Raw genomic sequence first — 25,926 nt, 5'->3', positions numbered from 1 at the left:
GCTTCGCTTTTCCTGAGAGCAGTCCGTGCCTCAGTCGCTGTCACGGAAAGCGCACTGCCCACTTGTTTTGAAACGGTTTTCTCACTGTTACAATTGAGATGTCATATTGATTTGTCATGTATAAGGCTGCATACAGTGTGTGTATACTGTAAGTGCGGCTTATTGAATGAGTGTCTGTGTGTCTCTTGTCCTTTTTTGCCTCTTCCCTCTCTTATCAGATCTGGGACAGTCCATATTTTACACTACAACTTGCCTCCTGCCCTTTCTCAGTGACGATATTCTCAGCACTTTACCCTATACCATGATCTCCACTTTAGCCACTTTCCCCCCCTTCCTCCACAAAGACATCATTGAGTACCTGAGCACTTCTTTCCTTCCCATGGCAATATGTAAGTATGGCTTCTGATACCACAATAAAGATGAAATGATACATTCAGCTTGCATAGTTTGCGATATGATCAAATACGGGTGGGTGATATTGACATGAATTAATAGCGTTTTACTTTTTTGTAATGTTCTGATAATAATATTTTTACAATCCATCTAAACTGTGCTAAAACGTACCTTTAAATGTGTTAATTGAAGTTAAACTATTGCACCAAATAGGGCTGCACAATATATTGCAGTGGAGAGTCAAAATCCCAATTTGAGCTGCCGCATGTTCTCATGTTGCAAAGATGGCAATTGTTTGGGTAATAGAATGTCCTCTGTCCTTTCATATATCTGTAGTTTACACCTTTACAAAAATATGTTCTGAAATTCATAGGATTCTTGTATTAGTTTATCAGTTCAAATGTCTCTCCAATGTTCAAATGCTCCTGGAGTTCTTTACAATGTGCAACACTTTAGAATAAGGCATAGGTACAAAACATATAGAAAATTGTTAATCATTATTTAATCATTGACAAAAATAAACTTAGAATTTACAAATGTTCAACACTATTTACTAATCGTGAAATGAACCCATGAACAGATCATGAACAGATCATTTACTATAAGACATCTACAAACCATTTATAAATGTGTTACAATAATTAACTAATCACTTTGGTTTGGGGAGACACCCATAATCTCCCTTTGGGCTCTGTGCAACATTAAATGCCATGTAAATGTATCACACATGATAATGACAAATAAATAAACTAGTTATTAATAATAACAAGCCCTAACTAAGCTCTAGAAAAGGATTATTCAATGACTAAGTTACGGTAGTTGTTTGTCACTGATTAATACATATTTATAAATGCTTTGTATCTATGTCTTATTCTGAAGTGAGACCCAGAGTCCTACTTTTTAAACATATATCCCAAATCTAATCACAATCGCAAAACTTTGCAATTCGATTTTCTTCCTAAATGTTGCAGCCCGAGCTCCCAAGGTGAATAGACTATAACATTTACATAAAAGTGTAAAAGTGCAAAAACGCTATATATTCTTGTGTCAGTTCTTTTTTATGCATAGTTTCTTATTACAGAAAATATACATGATCAATTGACAATGCAAAAATACCAATATTATTTATATTTTGGCACATGTTTATTGCTGGCTGATGCATGATATTACTATATCTGCATCCTCTATATATCAAATAGAAAGAAAGTGTTCGATGAATAACACATGGTAGTCATAGCGGAACATGACCAGCATATTAAGATGTGTTAATTGTGATCATGTACTATGTTAAAAAGAGAGTGTCTTTGCTTGACTGTAGTGGGCTCCACTCGGAGAGAAGGAGGTGTGCCCGCTTATGTCAACCTCTCGGCCTCCTCCATGCTCATGATCGCAATGCAGTACACGTCCAATCCAGGTAAACACCTCTGTTTTACACCTGCTCTGCCCTTTTCTTTCACATATTCAGTTAAAATGTCCTTTTCATGTGTGCAGTTTATCACTGTCAGCTGTTGGAGTGTCTGATGAAGTACAAACAGGAAGTATGGAAGGTAATGCTAACTTAAATCAGATTCAGATACATTCAGTAGTAGAGGAATAGTTTTGCGTACTATAAGATTATAGTGTTACCACTTGTACTACTACAAACTACTAAACAACATCAAGTTCTTTACACTAAGTCAAACAAAGAGACATGTCACGCTCTTTTAGGTACTTCAAATTGAACATAACATAAGTAGATCATCACTTTACATTTTGTTCTTTGTAAACCATCATCTTAATCTAAAAAGAGCTTAGCAATATAAATAGACTCATTGACTTCCTTTTCAAAACTGCAGAACCGATAGGCCCCGCCTCTTCATGGTGACATTTCACCATCACAAGCAGCAGATTGTCATTTACTGTAAAATGTCTTTATTCTTGAAAAGTGGCTACGTGACATTATAGAACTTGGAAAATGTTTCAAATGATCACAACTACGTACAGGGATGTGGGCGGGGATACGGGGTATAGGTGAAAACAGGAATTCTCTGGGCACTAAAACAATACAGGATCACACAAACATATTACACAACACACAAAATAAAGACAATGATGAGGAAATACTGTAGTAACAAGAGTAAAAGCTCATAAAAGTTGATTTCGAATATAGTTCCCCTTTAAGTCTGATGTTAATGTCTGTGGCACCTCATTACATAACATTTTTACTTGCCATCACCAAAATTGCAGCAAAATGACCTTAACATATTTAAGCTATATCATAGGTCATTTTTTATTCATTTCGAGCTGTCAGTTTAGTAACGCACCCTTTTGTCCGTAGGATCTACTGTACGTGATCTCCTACGGTCCGTCACAAGTCAAGCCTCCGGCCGTGCAGATGCTGTTTCATTACTGGCCTAATCTGAAACCTCCGGGGGCCATCAGTGAATACAGAGGGCTGCAGTACACCGGTCAGCCCATTACCAGCTCCAATATTCCTCTCTGTGGTGATCCCTGCGCTGTCCAAGCCTAACCAAGTCTGTTTTATTCTCCCGTCCCTCCTCCTCCGCCCGTCCTGCCTTACCTAATGGATCAGCCTGGAATCCCATTCACTGTCAACACATAGAGTGCCACAACGCCATCAATAAGCCGGCTGTGAAGGTGATAATGTGTAATCAATTTAATCTTACTTATTGCTATAGGGCTGAATCGCTCATATAATCCCAATCTAAATTTGCAGTGGGAATGGACACACGTGGCAAACTGCAAATGACTTAAACTGGATGAAAAATGTTAAAAATGTTCGATTTCCTACATTGAGAATAGAATATCCAAACCCTGCTGTTAACACTCCTACAAATATGTTATGAAGCAGTTATATTTACGTGTAACTGTTTGAAGATCCTGTACTCTTCTGATACCGTCGATTTTCTTTAATTTTAGTATATATTTTTTGAATTATGTAAAAGTTTTGTTTGCTGTCCTCCCACTGCGAGTAAGACTGTAGTAGAGTTATTATTTGGGTCCATATTTTGTATTTCTACTACATAATCTTCTACAGCAGCATTACTTTTACTCGAGTACTAATTTTGGCTCCTCTACCCATTTAATCACCACAAAAAAACTCAATGGACAACAAGACAATAAGAGAGATCAACAACAATTCCAACACAGTAAGAATCATATAAAAAAACAGCAAATAGTGATTTATTTTGGACTGACTTACAATAACATCATTTTACATCAATCCCAAAAAATGCTATTCAATATATTTTAGACCGCATTCTTCCAACATCCTTAATAGATGCGTTTGTTGAGAAAACCTGCTGCATCAGCTGGGCCGCTCTCCTCCTCTGGCCCTGGCACGTCACATAGTAAATAAATGAGCGAGTACTGAGGCAGCTGCTTTTGAGCGAGGCAATGATACGGTCTCACTTTAAACACGTCCCTTTGTTTTATGTCCTCTGCCGCCTCTGCTCCACGCAGCAACAAGCCGACAAATTGAGAAAGAAGAGTGCGGACGAGAGCCACATTTCAATTACGAGGATGGGGAGGCGATAACGGGGGAGGAGGGGTCTTAATTGGAGACCGTGACCCTTTCATCGCCCGTGAGGACAGCTTAGTAAATTACAGCGCTGCGCCTGAACGTGGAGGACAAGAGGGGAAGGGTTGTGAACGGGGCGAGGCGTAGGTTTCGAGGGAGCGGAGTGGAGCGTATGCAGCCGCTCAGTCGTCCATTCGGAGGCAAAGGGGAAAGAATGTGGTGTCAAAAGTGTTCTAAACTCAAAAATATATGGTTAAAAAACTTGACCGACATGTGAGAGTTGCAGGTTAGAATCTGTCAAATGAACTCAATTGGAATCGATGGGTTTCAGATGACATTACTACACTTTATAAGGCAATATTTTTTAATAAAGATGGGGGGGCAGTTAAAATGAATATTGTTAAAATCCTGCTTTTTGTAGTAATAAAAAAGAGTCTAGTCATCAAAATAAATCGTAATATTGAACATTTGTGAATTTATCTTTCCGATATTTCATGAAAAAGCACAATGTAATTAATAAAAATCTGTTTATTGCCCCACCATTTGACCGTACGACATAATCATACTCTAGAATCTGAAAACAACTAATAATATACAATAAAGACCTTTTAGAATGTCATCAGAATGTTCAAAGTTCAGAAATGGACACGACTGGAGGCAAAATGAAGTAACATAACACTTTTTCAATGATTAAATGCTAAATCAGTTTGCTTCTCTATTACAAAAGATGCAAGAATACTATTTTCAAGCCTCATTTTTAGTTAAGTCTGTAATATTACTGTAGATAAAATGAAAAGCTATTGCAGGCTCAACATTTCTGAAAGTATTTCTCCAGTAAAACCCAAAACATAGGATTCAACCTTCATCAAAAATGCTTAGTGTTTTCTATTAAATGAACAAATAATATAAAATCCAATAGTAACTGTGATTAAAGCCCTGACATCACTGACATCACTCACATGTGTCAATCCCAGTTTCTCTATTGAAATCAGATTTAGTTCCACTTTTGTTTGAATGTCTCTCTTCTACATGGGACAATGAGCTGTGGAATTATCCTTAAAGCTGCACAATGTGACTTTTCTGGTGAGAACAGAGAGGATGTTACACAGTATGGCATTAAACTTACTAAGTGACAATAAACTGTGACAATATAAGTTCTCAGTCATGTTGTTGGCTGAGCTTTGAAAATCAAAACACCTGTAACGGAATAAATGCAAGATAGATAAGTTAAAAGCCACACTGCGGAGCATTCTGGGCAATAGCATCTCCATGGAGACAAGCAGATGGAAGACACTCCACCAGAAACATTACAAAGTGCACTTTTAGTTGCATTCATAACGAAAAGCATTTCAAAGCCATAAGATTTACAAAATTAAATTGTGTAAAAAATATGTTTATCAAATTATAAACCAATTATAATAGATATTTAACAATACATTGTAGAAAAAGATTCAGTTGTAGTCATTGTAATTGTATTTAACAATATAATTAGTCAAATTTCTAACTCTTCTAAGCAAAAAGCTTGAGTTTTTTTGGACAATATACTAGTTCTGGTAAAGTTCTTTCTAAAATTGTTCAGGTGAGGGTAAATATTGTCCCGTTAGCGTGATTTTTTTTGACATTCTAGTTTCCATACTAGTTTAACATCGAATAATATCAATTAGTACTCTAAATTAGAGGTGGGAAATATATCAAAATATTGTGAAATTTGATTCAAGTTATAGTATTTATAGTAAAAATGCTACAATAAGAGCTGAGTAAAAATAAAAAGGGGGGTAAAGCCAAATAAGGGTATACGGTGATATTTCTGCACTTTTGTGATTCATTTGACAGACATTTCCCGTTTGTCTGATAAATAAACCTCAAACAATACATTTAAGACAGGGGTGGGCAATTATTTTCTTCCGAGGGCCATATTCGAATCCAGGCAAGCAGCGGAGGGCCGGCCCGCAATCATTGGTGTGATTTATTATTATTTTTAATTAAATATCAAATAAAATATCACTTTTCCGTCAAATACAGGCTATTGAATACATTATGCAATTCATTTCGCGCCATCTTTATGAAGGATACAAGTGCAGACTGATGCCTATTGCCTATCTTAAATACAATACATCAAATTTAAAGCTCTAGGGGCTGAAAGGCATTGTTTTACTGCAGTGGTTGTTAAAAACGCAGATGCAGACAAAAACTGCACACTAAATTGTAAAACATAAGCGCTTTAAACTGTGAAATGTCTTTGTTAAATCTACATTTATGGTGCAGTTCTCCGGTGCATAATGCTGCGTGTTTGCCTGCATTGCACGTGCCTATCTAATCTGGTCTCCTTCCGTTGCAGATGTGTATAGATCCGACCCTCTCCGTTGCCCTGGGAGACAAGCCCCCACCTCTGTACATATGTGAGGAGTGCAGCCAGAGGATCGCAGGGTATGGAAGTGTCACATCCCCATCGCTCCACAGTCGTGCCATTACCTTCTGCCCACTGCATTATTTCTCCATTTAATGTTGCCATAGTTACGCAAGCCACTGGGTCCTATAATGAGATCATCATTACACAACCAGGCATCATTTGTTTCACTACGTCTATACAGTTCATGCCTCACAGATTTGCATTTCAATGAGAGAAAAGGTTCATTTACAGTCAGCGTGCTTCCATCACTTCAGAGATAAATATACTTTTATGTTGTTAAAGTGTGATAACAATGTTGAATGTGTGGTTTGTCGTTATAGTGACCACGCTGAATGGCTCGTGGATGTTCTTCTACCACAAGGTGAGTTAACACATCTACTATGTCTGACCAAATACCATTTTACTGTACGAGGACGTTTGTGATTTTAATGATGGATCTATTTCTTGCAGCAGAGATATCGGCAATTTGTCAAAAGAAGGTAAGTTACACGCTGTGAGTGTTCTCTGGATTTTACTCTGTCTACGACACGGAAAGAGCCAGTATTCTTGTGTTTTTGTTTATTTATTAGTAAAAAACACAAACAGATTCCTCCCATTTATACCGATGTTTCGTAAATCTGTCAATTTTCAAGTCAACCGTAAAAGTGAGCACGGTATCCATCCATCTATTGCAACATGATTTCATACGGGCGTTATGTAGTATTTTTGAATTTCTGGTAACTACACTTGTTACTAGGGAAACCACTCTCATGCGAGCGCAAGTAATCAAGATGCCCTGTTTTGACAGAGCAAAGAAAATGTACACAGTCTGAAAAATATACACGTACAATGCACATTTAGAGTCAAATAAGCGAAACAATCTTGCTGAAAAGTTGTTACTGTTTTGACTGGAAGGTTCCACAGTATACGTCATGAAATACATATCTGTACCTTTAGCTACCTACACATTTCAACCATAGACATTATACCCGCTCATGTGAAAAACACGTTACATTAGAGTGTTGTTATGCCAACTCAAACCTGGCAATTTGCTGTAACATGCTAATAATTCAGTCTAATTAGCAGCTTCACCATTATCATCCCCTAAAATCTTAATCCCGTGCCGTTTTAGCATGCTCTTAATTTCACGCCTAATTTATAATGCACCAGACATTACAAAAAACCTTTTACAAATATAAAAATCGTAGCACAAACATTACCACACCTTTCCTGTAAATCTTGATATCAATGAAGCCGCATCAACAGTGTACAAGGTCATTTATTTTTGGAGTGGTTTGAACGAAGCTGCTGGGGCGTGATGTTTGTGCTTTCGTGTTGAATCTGTGGCTCACGGCATCAAACATGTTTTCAGATAAAGCACTAGAGCTCCAGGTGTGAGGTGGTCTCTGCTATTGCCATAACTACTGTGAAGGAATCTGTCATTTTGGGGATTACAATGATCAAAATGTCAGAATCAAAATTCATCAGAAAATTCATGAATGGTTCTAACTGGAGGCAAAATTAAACTGACGCAATGATTAACCGACATCAGATATCATATAAATGCTGATGGAAATAAGTCTCGCTAACAAAAAAAAGCAAAAATATTGAATTTTATTGTAGAAATTTCAGTTAGTTTGCTTTTCTGTTAAAAAAGATGGGACAAAATATTAGATTCTAGGCTCAAATTTGTATTTGAGTTTCATTAAAAAGTGTAATTTGTGGTAATATTTGAAGGAAAAACAATTGGGGGGGACAACGTTTCTGTAAGTAAAACCATTATTTATTTATTTAACCTTTTTTTCTACCAGTATTTGTGTACCTTGTAGTTTTTATTATCTTGTAGGCAATGGACCACCCAACTCTTACAATAAACTGGTGCTTTTCCATCTATTTTGTCCAGCAGTTACAACCATAAGCCTTCAATTTTCCTGAAAGCCTTTGAACTCACCGTTTGAGTAGTATTCCGTGACATAACCGTGAGTTTGAGTTGTTGAGGCCAAACCACCTGAGTGTATTCATTTGATAGAGAGCAGCGCATCTCTCTAATGGCACAAGATTAGTGGCTGATCAGATTAGGGGCGTCCTCTGGTGGTATCCTTTTTATTTTTAGAAGTTTTAGATAGCCTGGGGATAGTGGAAGCGTCACGATGTGGGTACGAGACAGGGTCAAATGATGAAAAAGGAAGGAGCATTTTGAACATGTTAAAATTATGTAACAAATGAACTAGAATGAACATGCATATAATTGGTGATTGATGTGAAAATAAAACTGTTTGTCTGGAGTCATCGGAGTATTTAAATGTCATGCAAAAATGGGCAAATTAACGTGGCAACGATGCAAATGAAAGAGAAAATGTTGAAGAATTAAATACTTTAAAATGTATTGTACTGAACAATCCACTGTTACACGCCCACTCAAAATCTGATTGGAACAAAAAGGTTATGAAAAGGATATGAAAACTACACATACATTTAATTTCTTTCAAATGTTGCGGTTTGTACGTCATTGAAATCATCTTTATGGTCCAGAAATCAGATCATAATGGGGTTATGGTGTGTGTGCAAACAGAGCTATTGATGAACTGGCTCTCTATCGGGTCTGTTGGATTTATTTTGTAAACACACACTGAAAGAACATATGCTGTCATCATGCTCTTGAGCAAGACCCTGTTGGTTACTGCAGTTGCACACGCCTGGTTGCGGTTGGGAGGGCATCTGGTCTAAGAAAAATCTTCTAAATTGTGTGTCTCGCTCGCTGTAGTGGCTTTTCATGACAATGGGAATGAATAAGTCATGGATAATGATAATAACTGACTAAATACCTGGCCATGGGTTTCAAAATCATGAAAAAGTGGGGTCGTTACCATAGCAATAGCAAAACTAAATATTCTGTCTTTTGATTGTTGAATTCTCTGTGATTCCCAAAATTGAGTCCGATTTTGCCTCAAAATGTCTGTGCATGTCCTGGTCTCGTACTACGGCAACACAAAGGTGGACAAACCACATCTAACATCCTATCAATACAATTTAACTTTTAAACATTCATATAAGTTAAATATGAGCTCAATGTGTGTGGAAATACAAATTTTAACTGTTAATAAACCTGAGCACTAACTTATAACTGATTTTAGTGTAATATTGAATCTGTTTGCTGACAAAGGCGGTACGAGATTTACGTGTCTTTATCAAAAATAAACATGATAAAACTGTTTCAACAAAGTAAATTTAACTTAAATGACTGTTAAACTATGGCTACAACTGACAGATAACATTTTTAACACATATTGGCTTTTTAAATCATGAAAATATAGTGAAGCTAACGACTAGCATGATTGATTCAAAAGGTTGAAGCTGAAACCCATAAATATTATAGGCTGTATTAGGTTCAAAGTGCATAACGCAACATTATCTAACATGTGGAAGGATTTTTACTTTATTGAATTAATTTATAAACACAAATAATCACAGACTAGATCCTGTCGTGTCCTGGTGCTCATCTCTGTGCTGTTCCTTGCCCTTGCAGAACTGTAGCTCTCACGTCAGGCGGGCCGTGGTCACCTGCTTTTCGGCCGGCTGCTGCGGGCGCCATGGCAACCGGCCTGTCCGCTACTGCAAGCGTTGCCATGTCAACCACCACAGCGAGGTGGGGGCTGCGGCGGAGACCCATCTGTACCAGACCTCGCCCCCTCCCGTCAACACGCGGGAGTGCGGAGCAGAGGAGCTGGTGTGCACCGTGGAGGCCGTCATAAGGTGCACACAGACCACTGCTGGGGCTGGTGTTGGGGTGTTGTGGGAGTCATTTGCACTCAAGGGTGGGCCATATCGACGATCGAAGGGAATGTATAGACTGTTCTAGAATCACAATATTGTAAAACAGGTCAGATTTCTACGGTAGAATCTGCTGTTCAACTGTCAGATTGCAGATGTGTTGACCTGGTTTATGGTTCATACTGTTGTAATTACTGGACCTAAGTTCAACGTGCTCTCTATCAGTATAAATAATTGAAACTTAAATATGGTTTTCACAATATTGAAATCCAGAACAAATACATTGCCTGTCCAAAAAAAAAAAAAAATCGCCACATTTTGTCTGTTTTAACACAACCTGACGAGGATTAAACTGGTGTTTTAGCTGTTTGTCACTGGCAAAATCCGATAGCAAGTGTAAGGCTGAGTAAAGAGAGGAGATACAACAGGTTTGAGTGAGTTGCTCTCTAGTGATGCGCGGGTCGGATTTTATTCAAGCCCACGTGTCCCGCAATTGTATTCACTTCACCCCGATCTGCACAGCGTCCATTAAAAAGGTTCTGAATTGAAATGCAGTGTAATTTGGACTGCGGTTTTGATTCAGTCTGAAAACATACATAAAAGCTCTAAACGGTTGACAACATGTAGGATGATGCATGTTCTTTCTCATCCTCACTCTCTCACAGGTGTAAATGAGAGAGTTGTGTTCTCTGTATGTTAAGCTTCAAAATACAACGTGTTTTATTACAGTCCGACTCATATTTACAGAGAAATTAGTCTAATGAAGAACTGAATTTGGACACGTCTAAATGCAAAGACACATGGAGCGTGGACATGAGATACTGCGGTCAGTATTTTATAACCCGCCCCGCAATGAAATGAGAATTTCCTGACCCGACAGATCACGTCACTAGTGCTCTCTGCCTCCTCTGTCTCTCCTCTAAAGTTTACAGTGAGAGCTTGTTCTGTCTGTGACCAGAGGCTCCTGCACAAGGAGCAGGTTTTACAAAAACGATGCAGCAAAACGGGTTAAAATAGTGGGGCTCGGTCCAGACTGTGTGTCTCATGTTAGACGTCAGTGGTCAGTGCGCTCCATGTGCTCTGGTCCTGGTCAGTCTCTACACTAAAGGACAGTGAGAGGAGGAGTTTGTGTGAGCAGAGAAATGGACCTGCTCTGATTCAAAACTCTGAACCAAACTCGTACTGCGGATGTGTTTGGGAATAAAAGACCAACAAACACACAACCACATGGAAAGGCTTATTAGTGGCCAAGCATTTATAACTCTTGACCAAAGTTACTCATTTTATTCCTAGGCGGTAGAGTTAGATGATCAAAAAGACCCTTTAAATAGCATTTTTATTAATATTAAAGATATTAATTAATTAATTCATTCATTCATTTTCTACCGCTTGTTCCCGTTAGGGGTCATGGTGACTGGAGCCTATCCCAGTGACTTTGGGCCTTAAAAAAAATAAAAGAAAGAAAGAAAAAGCATATTGTTTAAAACAATACCAGGGGCTATTTATAATGACATATTATTATTAATACTCCCAATAATAATACTAGGTCTGCTACTATTAATATAGATAATATTTAATTAATCACAACCGCCCCAGGAAATTTCTTGGGGCATCAAACCGACACAACTACTACCAAAATATTGCACATAAACCAGGTCAAAACACCTGCCTTTCTTACATTTTCTCCCATAGACACTTTACCATCCTTGATCTCAATGTTGAATGGCCGTTAAGAATATAAGAACCTGTTTATTCTAATGCATTCTCCATCATTTCTGTTCCTCCACAGTCTGCTGAAAGAGGCAGAGATCCACGCGGAGCAGCGAGAGTTTGAAATGAACAGGCGAAGGCAAATGGGCCTGTCCTCGTCCCATCACTCCCTGGACAACATCGAGTACGACAACAAAGAAGACGACCAGCACGACCAGCGCCTCCTCAGTCAATTTGGCATTTGGTTTCTGGTGCGTAATCCGCCCATTCAAATGTATTCAGTCAACAATTAAGTTATATTTTGTCCTGAGGTATTAGCATTTATTATAAGCAAATTAAAATGAAAAGAAAAGTGGAGATCAATGCGCCAAATGAAACGGTGCCATTCCCCCTTTTATAACCTAAATCTTTTCAAGCATAAATTAACTAAATGCTAAATGAAAAATAGATTAACACATTTCTAGCCTTCAGTCACCACATTTCAACCTTTATTTGGTTAAAATGTCGACAGTCTAGAAATAATCGTTTGAATTGTCAGCTAATAGTAATAATAATTTTTGCCCTACTTAAAAGCATTATTTCACTATGTCTTGACTAAAACTCAAATTTAAATACCCAAACTGGATTAAAATGTCTAGTCAAACGTCTGACTGATCCAAATGCCAAAGGATTCTCTTGTTATCTTCTCCCAGGTGAGCTTGTGCACCCCGAATGAGAACACCCCCACGGAGAGCCTGGCCCGCCTGGTCAGTATGGTGTTCCAGTGGTTCCACTCCACTGCCTACATGATGGACGACGAGGTGGGCAGCCTGGTGGAGAAGCTCAAGCCCCAGTTTGTCACCAAGTGGCTGAAGACTGTGTGTGAAGTGCGCTTTGACGTCATGGTCATGTGTTTGCTGCCCAAACCAGCAGAGTTTGCCCGGGTAAGATGAGATGAGAGAAGAAGAGAGAAGCTTCACTGTGATTTACCGCGCTCTGGGCTTACTGTCCTGACAACTGGCACAATAACAGCACTACTTTTTGAAGGTTTTTTTGGATGTTTAAAAAGATAAAGCAATTTAAAAAGATAAAGCAAAAAAATACATCTTTTGAATGGTCAAAAGTTCTGAAAATGGCATGCATAACAGCAAAAGCTCATGAAACACATAATTATAGTGAACACATTATTTAATTGTAGTGTGTTTGTCCTAACTTATTCAACTTTGTGCACATTTGGTTTTATAGGGACAGGCCCGGTTATTACAGAGGGTCAATTATGTGTAAAATGACAATTAAAATCAAATTCAAAAAGTACCAACCTGTTTTAAATACGGGTGGTTAAGAATGTTGTGAATTAGGCTGTTCTCATAATGAAAGAAGGCATTTTGTTTGGAGTAACATGTGTTAAATACTGGATTGGTTTCCCATCTGTCTTTAGGTGGGAGGATACTGGGACAAGTCCTGCAGCGCAGTGACTCAGCTGAAGGAGGGCCTGAACAGGATCCTGTGTCTGATACCTTATAATGTCATCAGCCAGCCCCTGTGGGAGTGCTTCATGCCCGAGTGGCTGGAGGCCATCCGCACTGAGGTGCCAGACAACCAGCTCAAAGAGTTTCGGGAAGTGCTCAGGTACTTTCTCCACTGCAACAACACAAGCAGAACTGAAAAAGCCACTTTTCGCAGTAGAGAGAATCAACAAACCTTTCAATGCAAAAAGAATGTGATTGCGTCATCAGTCACACTTTAAAGGGGACGTGCAAGGGGCAAAGGCAACCTTCAAGAGCTTTTAGCCATGTTTCATCAGCAGCTTGTGTTTTGATTGAATTATGCATGATGCTAATGCTGTATCCTTCTGCAACTGAGGCTTGAGTTATCAAAACTTTTCTGTTTTCACCTACCCCCTATCCCCGCCTGTTTCACTATATTTACTTGCGTTTATTTAAAAAACAAGAAAATTCAAATCAACTCCAAATCACGCATGTAAAGATTCAGGAATGTTGTGTCATTTTACAACAGTAAAACCAAGAAAAAGGTATTTCACTGGTGAAATGACAGGAAGAAAGGAAGGACATTTAACAGGAAGTCATTTCTAATAATCAGCCATTTTAAATCATTTTTACTGTTTACAATTGACAAAATGTAAAATTACTATCAATATATTTTATAGTTTATAACAAAATACTAGAAAATAATTATAATATTTCTCCATTAAATCATATCAGTCTATCTACATCAGTGGTCCCCAAACTACGGCCCGCGGGCCACATCCGGCCCGTTGGGTCTTTCAATCCGGCCCGCCAAGCTTGTCCAAGTTATATTAAAAATGGAAAAAAAAAACAGTAGATGGAATGAGAAAGAAAGGAAGGGGAATGATGAGAGAGAAAGGAGGACATGCAGCAAATGTCTGAGTCAGGATTCAAACTCATGATACTGTGGCTGGCCGTTCATTTTACCTTTCACCTGTAATGCCCACATTTCCCCAAGAGATGCCACTGTTCCCTCTAAGCTGTGCGCCTGCGCAGCTGCGCGCTGCTCGCACATAGTGCACTGGTGCACTGCACGCACATAGTGCACTGCTCGCACGTAGTGCACTAGTGCACTGCTCGCACATAGTGCACTGCTCGCACATAGTGCACTGCTCGCACATTGCTCGCACATAGTGCACTAGTGCACTGCTCGCACATAGTGCACTGCTCGCACATAGCGCACTGCTTGCACTTAGCGCCCTGCTCGCACATAGTGCACTGCTCGCACATAGCGCACTGCTCGCACTTAGTGCACTGCTCGCACTTAGCGCACTGCTCGCACTTAGTGCGAGCACAAGAAAATCTGTGGCGCGCAGAAAATAAAATTCACCACAAACGGCCACCGGGGCCAATGTTTGACACAGAAGAAGACTCTTGTGGACAGTAGAAGACTCTTGAGGACAGTAGAAGACTCTTGTGGACAGTAGAAGACTCTTGTGGACAGTAGAAGACTCTTGAGGACAGTAGAAGACTCTTGTGGACAGTAGAAGACTCTTGAGGACAGTAGAAGACTCTTGTGGACAGTAGAAGACTCTTGTGGACAGTAGAAGACTCTTGAGGACAGTAGAAGACTCTTGTGGACAGTAGAAGACTCTTGTGGACAGTAGAAGACTCTTGAGGACAGTAGAAGACTCTTGTGGACAGTAGAAGACAGTAGATAATTGATCATTATTTAATGCATTTGGAAAACAATTTGTACATTGAGCCTTGCATTTGTTGCTTTGTTACAAGTTACAGGTCAAATCTTGCGTGTAATTTATAGTAATTCATTAGTTCACACAAACACACCATATTTTCCTGGCCCGGCCCCTCGGCCAAATTTTAGAACCCAATGTGGCCCTCGAGTCAGAAAGTTGGGGGACCACTGCTCTACATCTTTAAACAATGGTCAAGTGGAGATTGAATATAAACTACTGAAGTTGCAGTTCATTATTGAGATACTGCAGTTTGTTAGATGTATTCCGCAGTACAGTCGCGGTTTAGTCACTGAAGTACTTTTGTAGTATGTGAATCAATCTCAGTAATTGTTGGAAATGAGTCAATGGGTTTTGTGTTACATTTTAGGGCTGAAACAAGGTCATTCATTAATTCAAATACACAATTGCTGAAATAATCGTCAACTAATTTAGTAATGGAATAATAGTTGTAACCTGTTAGCTTTGCCATGGCTCTAATTTAGTTAAACTTCAACATTCACAGGCCTTGTGCGACCTAAACAACTTATCGATTCATTGAAAGAATAAGCACAAGATTAATGCATTACTTAAACAATCGTCAGTTGCTTCCCTATTATATTAATCCACAGATACTACGTCACATCTAAACACGTTGTATCTTCTTCCTTGCAGTAAGATGTTTGACATTGAGCTGTGCCCGCTGCCGTTCTCCATGGAGGAGATGTTTGGCTTCATCAGCTGCAGATTCTCGGGGTACCCAGCGTCGGTGCAGGAGCAGGCTCTTCTGTGGCTGCATGTAAGCTCTGCCACACACACACACACACGCACGCACGCACGCACGCACACACACACACACACACACACACACACACACACACACACGTCCCCTGTCTGTCCCCTGTCGCACGCGTCTGTCCACAGGGCCTGAACGGAACAGCTTGTCTCGCCGTGTGAATATGGATCTGGGTCGCTGACGGAGACGGGGAGGAGGGATTCTGTCTTTCAGCTCATATGTGCTCACAGTCTGCCTCCGACGCCGCATTGATCACGTTTTCTGTCGTAGCTCTGATCAAAAAGATTCCGGCAATACTTTTAGATGCAGCATTTTGGTCAGGCAAGTCAGTAAAATACAGAGTTTATCTTAATATAACGTGTCAATCCCTAGTGTATTCTTCATGTAGCGAATGTGTCGATCAATTTAGAATGGCTTTTTATATTTGCTTCTGTTGTTTACATTAGTTTATTTATATTTTTTTATATATTTAATGATTAGTTGCAAATTGTGATGAGTCAACTTTAAAGATAATTACTAAACAGACTCTAAAACACATGAGAAAAGAGCTTTTATAACAAATACAGTGCATTATTAAATCAAAATGTCATAATAACAATATTCTTTATCCAGTAGCCTTCAGTCCCCATATTTCATCTTTTTATTTGGTTAAAGATGTGTTTAAAAATCTCAATGTGGTATAGAAATAATTGTCTGATGATGAAACAGTCGACCTGTTCATTTTATATTTTGGCTATTCTAATAATTAATTCAGACTTGCTAAACATTGTGATTTATCTATTTTTGTTTTCACCAGTTGCATTTCTTGTCTTACAGCTACATACATTACATACAATCTACATTTTTAGTATCATATCTGAAAGAAATATACTCATATATATATTTGAGGTTATTGCATATTTCCATAACTACATTAACTACAATAGACAGCATTAATGAAGGATGAAATAAGTTGTGTCTAAGGAATACATGTTTGTTTTCACTATGCATCACTACTATTGTTTGTTTCAAGCTAATGATGTCACCGGGAATTAATAGAATAAATAAATAATAAGTATTCTGCACACAAATACAACCACCAGAAGTAGGAAGGAGTTTAACAAAAAGCTTTATAAATGTCTCTTTGTCTCTGCTGTAGGTGTTATCAGAGCTAGATATTGTGGTCCCTCTTCAGCTCCTCATCGGGATGTTCTCAGACGGCGTCAACTCTTTGAAGGAGCTGGCCAATCAGAGGAAGGCACGTGCAGATCTGTCTGGCAACACTGGCGCTCGCCGGGTGAGCCAAAGTCACTGTCATGAAAGGGCTTCAGCCGAGTCAAAGACGCTGATTTTTAGTCTGAAGAATGTGAAAAACAGAACTTGTTGCATCGGTCCAAAGTAATTGCTCATAAATTGGGGTTCTCAACAAGCCACGCCTCCATCTGCATAAACAAACATTGAACAAAAAGCTAAATTCAGAGCACAACAGCGTTAACAAAACCCCAAAGAATGCCACTAACTCCGAGCACTGTCACAACCCGGCTCTGAGCCGCGCCAATAAATTCCAGAAAATATAGCCTCCAATGAGAGAGGTAAATGATTAGGAGTATGTGATGGTGTGGTAAGTGTGGTGTGGTGATGAACAGAAAAGGATAAGATAACAAAGGGTCAGTGTCCGCTGGCAGCAGGTGAGTGGCGCGCTGAGAGAGAGAAGGGGCGTGCCACAAACACATGCTTTAAAGATGCCCTGCGCCAAACTCCACCCACCGCCACACAATCCACGCCTTGGGATTTGTATACTGCCTTCTGAGTATACAAATCATTCACTGCTATGAGTTTATAAGCACTTTTTGTAACTATCTAAGGTCAGAGCGAGTTTTGCCGTCACGGTAAAGCTATATAATTAGATGCAGACAGCACATAGCAGTCTCATTTTGACCTTAAGAGCTGCTTTTACAATATTTATTTACAATATATCAATATATATACTGGGGCAAAACAGATTTGACTTTATTACATTTTAAAAAACGGAAAATGCCTCTTTAATGAATCCCCTCATATTTTTCTCCTAACTTGTTTTCAGGCTGTAAAAAGGGATAATTTTACACTGTTAGAAGAGGGCACTGGCCAGTATTGATTATAGTTTTATATTCTTTACGTAAGAAACCGTTTTTATAAAAGGAAAATCTAAAAATGTACTATATCTGATCATTTATGTGATATTTTTTCAATTATCCATTGTCAGTCTATATTATAAATCCAAACACACTATTTAATCTGCAAATGGAGTCATTTTGCACAACAGGCTGTTTAATGATGTCGCGTCATCTGAAACCCAGCCATATTTCTCTCCTTGACTTGGCTTCTATTTTGACAATTCACTTGGCTGTACTGTAAGTTGCTATGGTAACTGGCAGTGTCTAAATATAGCTCTTTTAAGGGATTAATTGAGGTTGACTGTGATGTAGCTTTATCACTGCAAATAAAGCGACTGTGCACTCCTGTCTTTGTAAAGATGAGATAAGTGCCAAAACAGCACACGCTCTCAATAGGTTTTGTTCAGGTGTCACAACATTTTAACAGGTCTAAAAGGCGACTGAAAGCTAAGAATTCTATGGTCGTTTTGGTCTAATTGATGGATAAAATCTGGTGTATGTACTAAGAAAGTGCTGCCAGCGTGATTGGTGTTGGACAGAGGGGCCGATGGTGTTGATTAGCAGCCACACTTGCGTCCCTGGGGCAGCTGTGGCTACAGAATAGGACAGGACTGGTACAAAGTCCAAACTTCCACACTTCAATGAACCTGAATCAGACACAGTGACAAGAGGAAATGACAGTGCTCGTTAATATTAGACGTTAAGATAGACGGTTAACCTTTTATCATAATATTTTTTCTAAAAGAGGTGGCATTATTCAATCTACAGACTTGACAGTTGATTTGACTTTCAATTGTCGGAATTACTTGATTTTTCCCGTGCAATTGAGCAAAATCAGGGAAAAATCATAAAAAAAAGCTGCTCTTGGGGTCAAAATGAGGCCGCTGTGTGCTGCTTGCATCAAATTATAAAGCGTTTTGTCGTCCGAGAACCTGGAAGTGCGCTGCTAGCATGCCCTTTGTTAGTAGTATTATCGTGACGGCCTTTGGAAGTTGTGAAAAGCGATTTAATAAATAAAATGATAAATAATCCAATCAAATAAACTCATCGCTGTGAATAATTAGAATAACAGGAATGCGTTCGGAAAAGTTAAAATGAACTAGTTCTGTTTTTCATGTTTTTAAGACAGTCAAAATCAGGTGCAGACTTTAAGCTACAAAATTATAGCAGGGAAATATATCAGACTTTAGAACGATTAGGTCAATGTTTGAGTCATTTCTACACAGTGCCTTAAACACAGAGCGATGTCAACTCCTGCCCTCAAGAGAAATGTTTCGAGAGAACAAGGTTTTTTATATATATATATTTTCTGCAGGTGAGTGTGGTGTCCGATCCAGGTCGCCGCGGGCAACACAACACCCTGAGCCCATTCCCCAGCCCGTTCCGGAGCCCTTTTCGGAGCCCCCTGCGCTGTAGCCCGTTCAAAAACCTGGGTCACGCCACGGCAAACTGCGCCCTGGATCTGGACTGTGACGACGACGACATGAACCTGGGCTGCTTCATCCTCATGTTCGACCTCGTCTTGAAGCAGGTGGGATTTTGTGTGTTTCTGCTTCGGAACGGTGTGACGTAGGACTGAGATGTGTGGAGGTTTGGGGAGACACAATTAATGAATGTTCAGATTTTCTTCAAATTGTCAAATAAAAAACTAAAGTCAAGACCAAGCATGACTTAAACTATATTTCTATTTTCTTTATTACAATCACAGCACATTGTTAATTAAAGATGTAAATGTTTTAACGTAATTTCTCAAAATGTTGTTTTTCGAATGTGGATATTGGTAAACAAACCCCAAAATATGGCTGCAACTAACGATTATTTCAATTTATTTGGAGAGTATTACAGTAATGGATTAGATGATTGGAAAAAGGACACTGAATAAGAAATTTTTAATACATTTGATCAAGATGAAGCTAAAGAGAGAATATCTTCATACAGTAAATCCTATAGTTACAGCAAAATTGGTTGTTCATAAAAAACATACATTTCGCGTCATTTTGCGGTCATAAAACCTCTCTAGGCACAAATCTGTGTATCAATCAATCAATCAATCAATCAATCAATCAACCTTTATTTATAGAGCCCTTTACAACACTTAAAGTGACCAAAGTGATTCACAATAAAATCAAGGCAATACAAAATACAGAACTAAATAAAAACAAACAAAAATAAAGTGTCATTACATTACAGTGTTAAAAGACAGTCTGAATAAATACTTTTTTAGCCTAGATTTTGTGTATGGTTCAAAAACAATGTATTAATTATTACTATTACTTTATATATATTATTAATCTATTCACTTCAGCCCTAAAACATATTATTATAATGTTGGTGTTTGACGTAAGGCTAACAGTTTGACATCATACTTTAGCCTGACATTATTCTACCCTGTGCAGAGGAGGGATTTGGAGCTCTGCGTGCTGTGTTCTATTTTCTGTGGCCCCACTTGTTATGCCCGTGTCCCCCGCTGTCCCAGATGGAGCTCCAGGACGATGGTGTGATGCTGGGTCTAGACAGCAGCCTGGGGAAGGATATCGTAGGCATCATCAACAACGTCTTCCAGGCCCCGTGGGGCGGCTCCCACACCTGCCAAAAGGATGAGAAGGCCCTGGAGTGCAGCCTGTGCCAATCCAGCATCCTGTGTTACCAGCTGGGATGTGAGCTCCTGGAGAGGCTGACCCCCCGAGAGGAGATACGCCTTGTGGTGAGGCTCAGCGCCGATGTGACTGCATCAAGTACAAAACATTAACCAGGGAAATGTAGCCTTTCAAAATGACCCTGGTCACACTACAAAAAAAGATTGCAGCATAGATTATTTTCACATTGTATCTAAAATAAAGAGGAAAATAAACAGTTTGTTAGTGATGTGCAATTATTGACGATATTTTTGTACTAAAACGGTGTAATCGGAAAAACAATCTTAATTCTGTAAAATGACATTCTGTTCTGTGTGATATGGGTGAGTCTGGTCACTGCTTCTGACGCGCCACGAGTCAAACTCAAAGAGAACTGTGCAATCAGATTATTTCAATGATGCATATGAAACAAAGCTCATTGGTCATCTGTCCTTTAGAATACAATTAAACTCTCATCTCAGATTAATAGAGTTTAGTGCTCATTAATTCTGCAAAATCTGCTGTGTTTTTCTGTCCCCTGTGATATTTCTTTTCCCCTCATAACCATGCTTGTTTTGATAGAGCTGGCCCATGTGAGAACCTCGGGGAGATGAACACAGTGACCAAACTGATATAAATCTGTAAAAACAACAAGTTTGTTCTGCCCCACAAAAACAAATCACTCTGTATATTTTGTTTTAGTATGATTTGAATGTCCAGTGACGTGTTGTTTTGGTTTTGATAAGAAAGTTAGGCACAAAAGACATAAACTTCTGCCTCGGCCTGGCCACGGACACACTTGTGTTGTTAAATTAATGTTATGTTAAATTGTCCATCTGACACAAAACACTACTAATGATTATATATAAGTCTATACTTCCTCTACAAGTAACTTTTGGTGAGTACATGAATAATTGTGCGCATATATCGATTGGAATCATATTGAATTTTTCCCCTCATTGAGCCTGCACATATTTCTATCTTCTTTGCAAACACAGACCATTCCGCTGTGTAAAAGACACACATTATTGGTAATTGTCTGTTTGATTCCAGGAGCCCACAGACAATCTGGAGGAGACCTTGATCCTGCCTCATTCAGCCGAGTTCTCCCTGGGAGCAGACACCGAGGAGAGTGTGGAGGGAGACAACCCCAGCAGCACCAACGCCGACAACCCAAGCAACCAGTCTCCTGATAATCCACGTACCCATGACTGCTACCACTAATATACATATGCACATACAATTATAAGTATTTTTAATCTGATTGTTCTGTTTTTTAGCAATGAGAAACAACTCGGATGTGAAGTTCTGCTACCAGCAACTCCCAGTGTCCTTGAAGCTTATTTACACTGTCCTGCAGGTATTTTATGTGATTGGAAATACTGATCAGTCAAATATCGGTAAATTATCAACGTGTTTTCTAAGCCGCCCCAGTCTCAGTTCCTATGTGACTTTTTAAAAAGACATTGAGTTAAATGGGCATAAAAGAACAATGGAGCATTTTAAAAAGTCATATTATATACACCAAATAAATAAATGTTTAGTGAAATGTTAATTTTCTGTAAAAATATAAATTGTACCTGATAACATAAAATACCACATTTATTTGCCTCTTTTACAAGAAGGTTTTAGGCTGGAGACATATGCTTCTTTTTAGTATTGAACTATAAGTAAATAAGTAAATAATCGTTTATCCTTTTGTTCACTGTAAAACACAATATTGATCTAAAAAGCAGGTCTATTGACTTGCTGTTCAAAACTGCAGAACTGAAGTGTTGCCTTGTTACATTTTACTGTATCAAGAGTGATTTGTGCTTTACATGCTTTTTTGTGACAATTTAGAACCCAACATGCATCACTCAGTCTTACATTTTCATAGGGGGTAGGTAAAAACAAGAATGTTTTGAGTCCTCGAGCCTCAGTTGGAGGAAAAAACAGGACATTGCAGGATCACTATGATAATGGAAAACACTGTTATAACATGGTTAAAAGCTGTTATCTTTGTCCCATCTAATGTGCTTAGGAAATGTCCAAATTTGAGGAGCCGGACATTTTGTTCAACATGCTGAACTGCCTGAAGATCTTGTGCCTCCATGGAGAGTGCCTGTACCTGGCTCGGAAGGATCACCCTCAGTTTTTGGCGTATATTCAGGAGAAGATGCTCATCCCCTGGTCTGTACCAACCGCCTGATATCCCTCTTTAACAGTTACAAGAACAGTATATTCTTGTAGTATATGTTTAAAAGTATGCTGCTCTTCGCTTTAGCCTGTGGTCCATGTTGAAGTCGGAGTTCTGTCAGCTGGCGTCTCTGGCTGTGCCTCAGCTCCTGCACGCCCTCTCCCTGTCCCATGGCACGGACATCTTCTGGAAGCTCATCAACACCAATTTCAACCACAAAGACTGGAAGATAAGATTTGAAGCAGGTAAAGAAATACAGAATACACACACACTTGCATTAATTACATTTATCACCATTTCTCTTGTACTGTGTAATGTCTGTTCGTAATGATTCATACCAGTTTGTTAAATGCGTTCCAATAACAGGATTATGACCAATCACTAATATTTTGACTCAAATCTCTAACTTTTACACACCGTTTTCCACTTTATTTGTGCAGCAAATTCTGGTAAACTCAATTACTGTTTGGATTTTCTAGCACAGCAAACAAACTAAACTCCTGCACTGACACCTAGTGGCCAACACATGCAATACTAAACATCTATTATGTGCAAAAAGCTTTGATATTTAATGATTTGTCATCTAAAATTAGATACAAAGAGTGATCACTTCTATTTTGTACATATGTTGCGGTGCTATTTCAAGCCCAAACGTATCATTCTATTTAAAGAAGCACCAGAAAGATGATGCTAAAATAAGATACTAGAACTCTATAATTAACTCTCATATTTGACCTTTCAGTTCTAAATCTGGCAGCCACGATTGCTGTGACAAATGTCTTGGTATTTAGTGTTTTATTGTCAGTGATACAGTCCATAATGGCTTTGCCTGTGCTTAATGCTTCCAGCGGAGAAGGTGGCAGTGCTGTGTCGCTTCCTGGACATTGGCGCGGTCACAAAGAACCACCTGCTCAAGTATTCTCTGGCCCACGCCTTCTGCTGTTTCCTGGCTTCTGTGGAGGACGTCAACCCATCTGTGGCCACGCGGGCTCGGCTCCTCCTGGACACCATCAAGAGGCCCGCGCTACAGGTGAAATACTGCAGATATGATCAGATTTGTGTCGTTTATTTTAGGTTAAAGGCAATAGAAGGGAAAATAGTGGTCCAAAAAGCCAACGCAAAGGTGATGGTCAAGAAGAGGAGATGGAGAGGCTGAGGAGGTCTTACTGAGCCACAAGGGAAGTCACTACTCACCTCTGCTAAAGCTATAAAGTTTAGAACCTAAACTTTAGAGTTCTTGTCCATTTCTTGGCAAATTCATGAAAAATCCACAAAAAATCGCATCAATCCAGTTTGAAACCATCCATCCATCCATTTTCTACCGCTTGTTCCCTTTCGGGGTCGCGGGTGACTGGAGCCTATCCCAGTGACTTCGGGCCTTAGGCGGGGTACACCCTGGACAGTGGCCAACTTGTCGCAGGGCCGACACAGAGACATAGACATTACAGACAGTTCACTCTCACATTCATTCACTAGGGCCAATTTAGAGTCACCAATTTTGCCTAACACATGCATGTCTTTGGACGGTGGGAGGAGCCGGAGAACCCGGAGAGAACCCACGGTAACACGGGGAGAACATGCAGACTCCACCCAGAGAGATCATGTGATGTTGGTCTGGTCCGGGAATAGACCCCACGATCTCCTTCTTGGAAGGCAAGAGCGCTAACCGCCTTTGCCACCGTGCACCATATTTACCAGTTTGAAACATTCTTTAAAAATACAGAGTGAGACTAATGTGAAAGTAGATGCTCACGTGTGTCACATTATGCACATTATAGACATCGGTGAAGCTGCTGCATGTAAAATGTTACACAATTCTCCCCGTGTCTGTCTTCTGCACCTTGGCTCACATTAATAAATCATTTAGGTCTCTAAAATTCTGTAGTGTGCATCAGACTTTAGTCAGAATAACTCTGTAATTCAAAAATAAATCTCAAACACACAAGATAAAGCAATAGTTTAGTCTTCCAGGTCAACATTGGGATTAGACTAGTGTTTAACCCAGGTCTAAACATGTACAAGACCAGGACAAAACCAGGACTAGCACTGGACCAAACCAAGTCTAATTCAAGACTAATCTGGAATCAAACCAGGACCAATCAGGCAAGTGGGATTTGAATATTTGGTCATGTGCTGAATTAGAGAAAAGGACACCCAGTATTGTCACTACAACACCTTTGGTCTGTTTCTCTTCAGGGCTTGTGCCTGTGTATGGATTTCCAGTTCGACACAGTTGTGAGAGATCGGCCCATCATCCTGAGCAAGCTGCTGCTGCTGCACTTCCTCAAAAAAGACATTCCAGCTCTGAGCTGGGAGTTCTTTGTCAATCGCTTCGAAACACTGTCTCTGGAGGCACAGCTACACTTAGACTGCAACAAGGAGTTCCCCTTCCCCACCAGTGAGTCTGCCTCTGCCATTACAGCGCCATTGTGTCAGGAACAACAGGTTCAGACAGTGTCAGAACATTCTCAACTTACCATTGGATCGTTAAGAGTCTGATGGTGGTTTGAATGCAGATGTTTTGACCTGGTTCATGAGAGTTGAGAGCTCTGTTATTACACATTATCCAACACATTGTCACACAACTTTTCTGGAAACAAATAGATTCTAAATTGTGGATTTGAGGCAAAAGTGAAGTGGAACATAATGTGATCTCAATGGGGAAACTGGGATTCACATCAGAATATCACAAAGGGTAAAACATTAAGATGCTTTAGCAAATGAAAACCACTCAGCTAGAAAACATGAACAAATGTATGTTACAATAATTACTTAATTGATTATTATAACACACACAAGGCAAAACCCTATAATTGCATTTAAAGAATTACTAACATTTTGAGACAAGGGGGTAAAATATTTTTAGAAGCAAACTAACATTTCAAAAACAGAATCAGACACAGGAACTTGTCTTGGTGATTCGGTGCAACATAAAACAATGAACAATGAATAAGTCACGGGGTATTCATACAATTTGCTTGTGTTTTTGTTATAGTTAATACTTAATTCTTACTATGTATATCTAATGTCAATTAATCATTTAAAAATGTTTTATGGTCATTTTGCCTTCATTCTGAACTTCTGAACATTCTGAGGACATAGTCGAGTCCACAGTTCAACATCTTCTTTGTGTGAACTTATTATTTGTTCCCTACAGTGGTGGAATTATTCAAACACACTGGCACAACCTTCAGACCCACAATGAATCATCCATCTAAAACAGGGGTGTCCAAACTTTTT

General features: G+C 39.2%; 1 protein-coding gene across 3 annotated transcripts in view; it reads left to right on the top strand.

The window, feature by feature from the left end:
- The window catches only part of LOC140370139 (protein unc-79 homolog), a 56,064-nt gene that overhangs the window by 8,421 nt on the left and 21,717 nt on the right, over positions 1 to 25,926 (top strand). For all 3 annotated transcript variants that reach the window (XM_072457124.1, XM_072457125.1, XM_072457126.1), the window contains exons 4-25: positions 219 to 389; positions 1,712 to 1,807; positions 1,885 to 1,940; positions 2,711 to 2,840; positions 2,966 to 3,030; positions 6,252 to 6,340; positions 6,644 to 6,684; positions 6,774 to 6,802; positions 9,829 to 10,055; positions 11,863 to 12,034; positions 12,476 to 12,706; positions 13,201 to 13,391; positions 15,637 to 15,760; positions 16,896 to 17,033; positions 19,208 to 19,423; positions 20,369 to 20,596; positions 21,561 to 21,708; positions 21,788 to 21,867; positions 22,531 to 22,679; positions 22,774 to 22,931; positions 23,535 to 23,716; positions 24,883 to 25,084. In XM_072457124.1, coding sequence (XP_072313225.1) covers positions 219 to 389; positions 1,712 to 1,807; positions 1,885 to 1,940; positions 2,711 to 2,840; positions 2,966 to 3,030; positions 6,252 to 6,340; positions 6,644 to 6,684; positions 6,774 to 6,802; positions 9,829 to 10,055; positions 11,863 to 12,034; positions 12,476 to 12,706; positions 13,201 to 13,391; positions 15,637 to 15,760; positions 16,896 to 17,033; positions 19,208 to 19,423; positions 20,369 to 20,596; positions 21,561 to 21,708; positions 21,788 to 21,867; positions 22,531 to 22,679; positions 22,774 to 22,931; positions 23,535 to 23,716; positions 24,883 to 25,084 — 3,123 coding nt within the window. The remainder of the gene's footprint in view (positions 1 to 218; positions 390 to 1,711; positions 1,808 to 1,884; positions 1,941 to 2,710; positions 2,841 to 2,965; positions 3,031 to 6,251; positions 6,341 to 6,643; positions 6,685 to 6,773; positions 6,803 to 9,828; positions 10,056 to 11,862; positions 12,035 to 12,475; positions 12,707 to 13,200; positions 13,392 to 15,636; positions 15,761 to 16,895; positions 17,034 to 19,207; positions 19,424 to 20,368; positions 20,597 to 21,560; positions 21,709 to 21,787; positions 21,868 to 22,530; positions 22,680 to 22,773; positions 22,932 to 23,534; positions 23,717 to 24,882; positions 25,085 to 25,926) is intronic.

Source organism: Eucyclogobius newberryi, unplaced genomic scaffold (genome assembly GCF_026437365.1).
Source record: "Eucyclogobius newberryi isolate DKJ021-1_F unplaced genomic scaffold, fEucNew1.0.hap1 SCAF_21, whole genome shotgun sequence".
Lineage (NCBI taxonomy): Eukaryota > Metazoa > Chordata > Actinopteri > Gobiiformes > Gobiidae > Eucyclogobius > Eucyclogobius newberryi.
This window is presented reverse-complemented; position numbering and strand designations above follow the sequence as displayed.